Source organism: Sinocyclocheilus rhinocerous, unplaced genomic scaffold (assembly GCF_001515625.1).
Source record: "Sinocyclocheilus rhinocerous isolate Xijiao unplaced genomic scaffold, SAMN03320098_v1.1 scaffold2558, whole genome shotgun sequence".
In the NCBI taxonomy this organism is placed as follows: Eukaryota; Metazoa; Chordata; class Actinopteri; order Cypriniformes; family Cyprinidae; genus Sinocyclocheilus; species Sinocyclocheilus rhinocerous.
This window is the reverse complement of record NW_015655145.1, coordinates 24,229-31,417: the sequence shown is the minus strand read 5'-3', so window position 1 is coordinate 31,417 and position 7,189 is coordinate 24,229. Positions and strand designations below refer to the sequence as shown.

Below are 7,189 nucleotides of genomic sequence, written 5' to 3'. Positions count from 1 at the left end.
TTTTTTAAATTTTTTTTTTCCCCTTGTCACCCACTTTGAAAAAAAAAAAAAAAAAAAAGCCTTGAGAGAGTTTGACACAAAAGATGACACATACAATTAATTTAGAGAACAAATGTCTTATAAAGATAAAAATGCACCTGGAAATCAATTTAAGGGGCCCCTTAATGGTCAAGATTTCTGTCAAGAATATGGAAGATTTAATCAGTTGTCCACAATAGGCCTAAACCAGCCAAAGTACTGTATCAAACACAGAATTATCATCAAAAAATTATTATCGACCAAAATCCCTGAAAATAGGGATATCCTTTTTGTCAATATCGCACAGCCCTAGTGTGAGTGAAAACCCACAGGACTGTCAGCCCTAATCATCAGGGCTCGTTGGCGCAGCAAACGTGATGGCTTACAGTGTTGCCACACATGCACATAGGCATGGAAGTCTGTGTTTGAAAACAGTGCTGAGTGGCTGTGCCAAAGAGACAGACAGCCAAAGAGGACAGCTGTAGCCTGGAGTACTTACACATACTGAGATGTGTCTGGGCGACCGAATCCCGAATGGAGAAATCCAGGAAATATTTGTGCATCATAGCCTCTCATGCGAAAACAGTCTCACACACATGCTTTCAAAGAGAAACTCATCCTATAATTGATCACACACAGATGATTTCACCATCCTTTGCTGTAATTGCTTAGCTGGAGGGGAGGGAGGGGGATAGAAGATTCTTTTATATGAAATATCGAAATAACAAATCCAGGGCTCGGGGTGGACATTAAGAAGAGGAATGTGAGCGAAAAGTCATCAGCTGGCCCGCGGCCCGGTATCCGTGGCTGAGGAAAAGCCTGCAGTCATCAGAAAGTGGACGTATTTACTGCTGCGCCTCTCGCAGAACGAAAGCAAGAGTGAAAAATGACTTTGTTTGTGAATCAGAGAGTAGCTAATCAGATCTCACTCTCATTCCATTGCTCACTATATATACTTTATATCAGAATCTCCCCCCTTTTCCCTCAGGCATTTGAGGACAGAGATACACTTGTGACAGCCATTTGGATGCACACATTATTCTACGGAAATCCATTAAATGTTGATAGATAATGGATTTAAAGGGTCTGTTTGGCCAAAATGTAAATTCTGTCATCAGTTACTCACCCTCGTTCTAAAACTGTTTGACTTTGTTTCTTGCGAGGAACACTAAAGTAGTTATCTATCAGAATGCCCAAGCAGCTGTTTTCCATGCAATGAAAGTTAAACGCTTAGTTCACCCGAACATTTAAATTCTGTCATCATGTACTCGCCCTCATATCATTCCAACCCCATAAGACTTTTATCTTCCAAACACAAATGATATTTTTAATGAAACCTGACAGATGTCTGTCCATCCATTACACCAATGCTTCAAACAGTTAATGAAAACATTGTAAAATAATCGTATTGTAAAATTGCAGCTATCGCTTTGTGATGAACAGATTTTTTTTTTTAAAGACTTGTTTTTGGCGATTTTGCCTTTATTTTAGATAGGACACTGTGACGACAAGAAGCGAAAAGGGGGAGAGAGAGGAGGGTAAAATCGGGAAAGGTCCACAAGGCGGGATTCGAACTCGGGAGCGCAATTATATGTTGGCACGCTGCCCACGAGGCTATGGGCGCCGACATGTGATAAACAGATTTAACTTTCCTTCTTTATTCACATATAAACATTGATTAACATACATACAGTACATATGACAGAACATACGACATATGACAGAAATATCTCAGGTTTCATTAAAAATATCTTTATTTGTGCTTCAAAGATTAATTGAAGTCTTATGGGTTTGGAATGACATAGGGGTGAGTAATTGATGAAAATTAAATTTTTTGGGTGAACTACACTGTAAAAAAAATTCTGTAGTTTTTACAAAATAATTTTGGCAGTTGTGGTTGCCAGAATAATTTTGTAAAAAATACAGAAAAACTGTAAACCCATTTACGGCCAAAAACTGTAAATTTGACAGTATAAAACTGTAATTTACAAACAAGAAAATTTGAATGTAAACCAGTAAATTCAACAATGCACACTGCTATTAAAATCTGTTTTGTACATACTGACAACCACCATAATAATGCAGGTGGTAAAAGAGAAAGCCACATGAAAAAAAAATTAACTTAAATGATTTTAGCAAATGGCTGCAATATAACAAAGAGTGAAAAATTTAAGGGGGTCTGAATACTTTCCGTACCCACTGTATATATATATATATATACAGAGTGCCATTATAAATTTTGAGTTTTAGAGAGTTGACACCTCAGGAAATTTCCAGTCAGTGTGCTGCAGTGATGCCCCAGGGAACTTCCCCTCTGGTTGAAGGGTAAATTCAGATGTGAAAGTCATGATATATATATATGCAAACCGGATAAAAATACACTGTTACGAGCACCTCTTGATTTATTATGGCAGTTTGTGGATTTTCAGTGTGTAAAATGAAATGCGCTGTAGCTTTAAGCCATGAGAGCTTCATTAGTGCTTAAGTGCTTCAATCTGTACCTCTCTTACCTTTTCTATATGTGCCTTTTTCAGCTTGTGTGAAACTGAGGTGCTGTTGTTTGAACATAAACACAGCTGTGGCTTGTGGCTGATGTTAAGTGTTTGAATGGTCTGTTTTGTTTGTATATACTAATATATAGAAGGTGCACAGAGTCATTCATGCAAACACAAAACACCATCATGGTAACACACATGATACTTAAATAATGCATTAAACTTTCATTAAACAACAGAAGATGTAACATAAAGCCCAAATATACATAACTAATAACAAAAACTATTAAAAAAACATGATTATTTAAACAAAATACTTTCAAATGTGGAGTGTCATGCAGGGAATTCTGGGAATATCAGTTTACAGTTTTTGACTGTAAATTATACATTGATTTGTTATTTTTACTTCTAAAAACTGTAAAATTAACAGCATTTTACTGTAAAATTACATGAAATGTCGGGTTAGATATTTTACCGTTTTCCCCTGTATATAGTACGGGAACTTACTGTTAACCTATTAACAGTGTTTTTTCCGTAGCGTTTTTACAAAATTTTACAGTTAAAATTACACTTATTTTTTACAGTGTAACCCTTTAATGGCCATTAAAGGGTTTGGAAAAGCTAAATATGTCCTTTGGAATAAAGTAAGTCAAATGGGTTTGAAATGACATGCGAGTGAGTAAATTATGACAGAACTTTAATTTTTTGGGTGAACTATGCCTTGAAGGTGTGTGTGTGTGTGTGTGTGTGTGTGCTTGTGTGTGTTTGAGTTTGTGTGATGGTTTTTCAATGAAAAAGTAAGGAAAGTAAACATAGAAAAGTTTGTTTTTATCTGTGTATTTCTTATCATTGTAAATCAAGCATATCTTCACTTTTGTTTAAGGTCGAAGGTTATTCCGACTGCCAAGCCACGACTATCACAGCTTGAATTATGTGCTGATATAAATCTCACTTGCCTTTTTTTTTCAGTTTGCTTTGGCTGAGCTTGTACGTTATGAAAGATCTTTGTTTCTCTGTCTTTGATTTTAGAACACCCTGGAGACTTGCAACATATGTAGTAAGCCCATAATGGAGCGTATCCTACGGGCGACTGGGAAGGCCTATCATCCCCACTGCTTCACCTGTGTGGTCTGCCATCGGAGTCTGGACGGCATTCCCTTTACTGTGGATGCCTCCAACCACATCCACTGCATTGAAGACTTCCACAAGTATGACCAGGCACACAAATATGCTTCATATATCCATATACTACATGCAGGACTAAACACATGTAGTACAAAACATGTTGCTATCTTAATCTCAATTACATTAATTTATAAACGTAATCCAATATTTAAAGCTATTTCTGGGTTCAAGTATCACATTCAAAACAATCTTATTTACAGGTAATATGACTTTTAATTAGCCTGTTCAGCCTTTTTGTATGTATTAAGGAATTGAAAGGTTTCAGAAGGAATATGGGATTGTGAGAATATGATCACAACAGAAATGCCATTGTGTCGAGGAACAGTTGGGCTGTACCTGGATTGTACTCATTGTTACTATTGTGGTATAATTAGGCCACCATCTGCTGAACTTCCCCCTTTTTGCTGTTTGTTGGTAAAACCCAATGAAGAAGTGAATCGCCTGACTGTTATGCTTTGTGTACACATACTCGCCTCTTCTCTCTCTGTTCCTGTCCTATGTTCTCAAACTGCTGAACACACAGATGTAGTCATTGTAGAGCTTTCTAAAACATTTGTGTCTTTGAAATAAGTTCCACTGGGTAGTAAAATTAGCTTATTGATGGCTTTCACCACTTGCAAAAGTAATAATAATAATGGCATTATTTACTCACCCTCTTGCCATTCCAGACCTTTATGACTTGCTTTTTAAGTCTTTATTCACTAATAGTCTTGAGAGCTCTCCTACTCACACAGGTTTGGAACAATATAAAGGAGAGTAAACAGTGACAAAATGTGTATTTTTGATAAAATATCACTTTAATGCAGAGTCAGAGTTATCGCAGGTGCTCAATGACTGATACTATCTAGATTATTTTGCTGTAGATGACATAATACAAGTGTGTAGCTTCAAATTACCAAATGTTCTAGAGCAGAGGTGGCCAAACTTTACTATGAAGGGCCAAAAATTTAAAATTAGGCCCAAAAATAAATGTTGCATCATATCTAACTACACTGCTTGTCAAAAGTTTGGGTTGGTGGGATTATATATTATTATTTTTTTTAATGTTAATATTTATATTTTTTAATTTGTGTATGCTCACCAACTATTTTTTTTTATCAAAAATACAGTAAAACAATAATGCTATTAAATATTATAATTTAAAATGACAGTTCTTTACTGTCACATGATCCTTCAGAAATCTGTTCATAAGAAAAGTTCAAAAGATCAGCATTTATTTGAATTTATTTAGATATATAGATATATTTATATATCTTTTGTAACATTATACATTTCTTTACTCTCATTTTAACTAATTTAATGTGTTGTTGCTGAATAAAAGTATTAATTTTATTTTAAACATTCTTACTTAGACTTAAAGGCCTTAGACTTTTGAATGATAGTGTTCATTTTTTGTTTAGATTTTTGTTTTGTTTTGTTTTGTTCTGTCTTTGACTGTTTTTCCTTCCCTTTTTCAAGGAAATTTGCTCCTCGTTGCTCTGTGTGTAAAGAGCCCATAATGCCAGCACTTGGCCAGGAGGAGACTGTGCGTATTGTGGCTTTAGACCGTGACTTCCATGTGCAGTGTTATCGCTGTGAGGTGAGTAAAAGCCCTTGGGTGGTTGGTTAAAAATTCCTAAATGTCTTTGGAAATAGAAGTTTCATACTGACATTTTTGTCCTTTTTCAAAACTATTTTGTGTGTGTGTGTGCTCACTTTAGGATTGTGGCTGTCTTATCTCTGAGGGAGACAACCAGGGTTGCTACCCTCTGGATGGCCATGTTCTCTGCAAAAACTGCAACACCAGTCGCATCCAGGCCCTCACTGCCAAGGCCACGACTGACCTCTGAGTAACACACATATCTACATGCAGGTGCCTGAGAAATCCTGAGAAACACCATATCCTGTCACATCACTGCACACAAATATTTATGCTCAGACAAATGCACATGTACACATAAAGCTGTCATTCCACTTAAGAGGCCACGACTTGCCTTGTCGCTCATGCACCTCCACACACTGTGCCTTGTATTAAAATTGCACTCATTTATTCTGTCCAACCGTTTTTATTAACAGATATGTATTCACCAGGGCCCGCTACAGCTGCTTGTAAACACCTAAACGAAGTAGGCCTTAACATATAGAGCAAGACTATTAGATTCTAACTTCATGTTCACAGAGCTGTTCAGTTGAGAAGTGGGACGTTAAGAAAACCCTCATAGAACATAATAGAATCTAACTTTAAAAAGGGACCATGCTGTCCGATCAATATGCATTCCAGTATGTATCCAACCTACAGCTTTCATTTTATTTTTAATCTCTGTATTGTATTGTCACAATCCATCCCAACTTTCACATAGAGCTACACATGAATTCACACAAGTATACATTTTTTGCAATGGCTTTATCAAATAACGCATAACAAAAATAATTGGAAGTTTTCATTACTCATCATTCAAGCTGGTTAAACATATTTTTAATCTTCTTATGGTGGCTGAGAAATTGGAGGTTTTATGTTTGCTAAGGTACACAAGTTGGTATAGAAAGACCTGGACCTTCACCTTGACTCGTGCATCACACCTGCTTCATCAGTATGTTTTTGGAAACATACTGTACAGGTGTATGTTTGTGAATGCATATCCTTTCGATTTACATTTCTGAATTTACCCTTTGAGATGAAAGTTACCAAAGAGCTACATTTACTTTCTCTCTGACAGCGTGTATGTATATTATTGTATACTAATGAAATTTAATGGGAAGAGTATTTTATCTTTTAAGGACTGTGAATGACCTTCAGTAGCTCAGAAGCCTAAATACGTTGTGGTTCATTCAGTGCGGTTTCCTGTTTCTTCCTCAGTGTACCGCTTCAATTCAAGTGAATTTAGCAAGAAATATTCTGCGCTTGGAACTTTTTTGTGGTTTGGTGTTATTATTATTTTTTTTTCAGAATTGTACTTCAGTTATCTCATTTATTTGTATATCATGAGTGAAAATGGTGAAAAGGTCTAAGGATAAAATGTATGTATTTAGATATGCACAGTAAATTGTGCAATAATGTCACGGCAGATTGAGAATCGTTTGGTATTCAATTAAAATTCTCAGAGGAAAAACTGTCAGATTAGTGATAAAATGTGTGAAAATCAGGGCTGAAAGGATGTTGGAAATGTGTTTTATTTGATCTAATTTGATCTAAGACTTTAAGGGCTGATGAGAGACAGCCTGGTGAGCAATATTTTAAGTATCCTCAAATTGTAAATTTATTGTAGTTTTAGTTACGTAAGATAGAGATAAGTATTAATAAAAATAGGAAAACCGTTTAGGGAAAATAATTTTTCTTTCGTAATTTTGTACATGGATGATATCATTATGCAAATTTCTTCTTTGTTGTTGCATTGACACTTTACTAAGAAGGATATGCAGACATTTTTTTTATTCAACGAGAAAGTGTTCAAGCTGTTCTTAAAGCTACAGTACACACATTTTGGGAAAATCTGAAATTATTTATATATATA

At 35.7% G+C, this 7,189-nt stretch overlaps 1 protein-coding gene across 2 annotated transcripts in view; it reads left to right on the top strand.

Moving 5' to 3' along the window:
• The window catches only part of LOC107717931 (lipoma-preferred partner homolog), a 232,329-nt gene extending 225,235 nt beyond the window's left edge, over nt 1-7,094 (top strand). For both annotated transcript variants that reach the window (XM_016524832.1, XM_016524833.1), the window contains exons 9-11: nt 3,543-3,721; nt 5,157-5,277; nt 5,399-7,094. In XM_016524832.1, the coding sequence (XP_016380318.1) occupies nt 3,543-3,721; nt 5,157-5,277; nt 5,399-5,527 (429 nt within the window). In that variant the 3' untranslated portion in view covers nt 5,528-7,094. The remainder of the gene's footprint in view (nt 1-3,542; nt 3,722-5,156; nt 5,278-5,398) is intronic.
• Nucleotides 7,095-7,189: the final 95 nt, after the last annotated feature.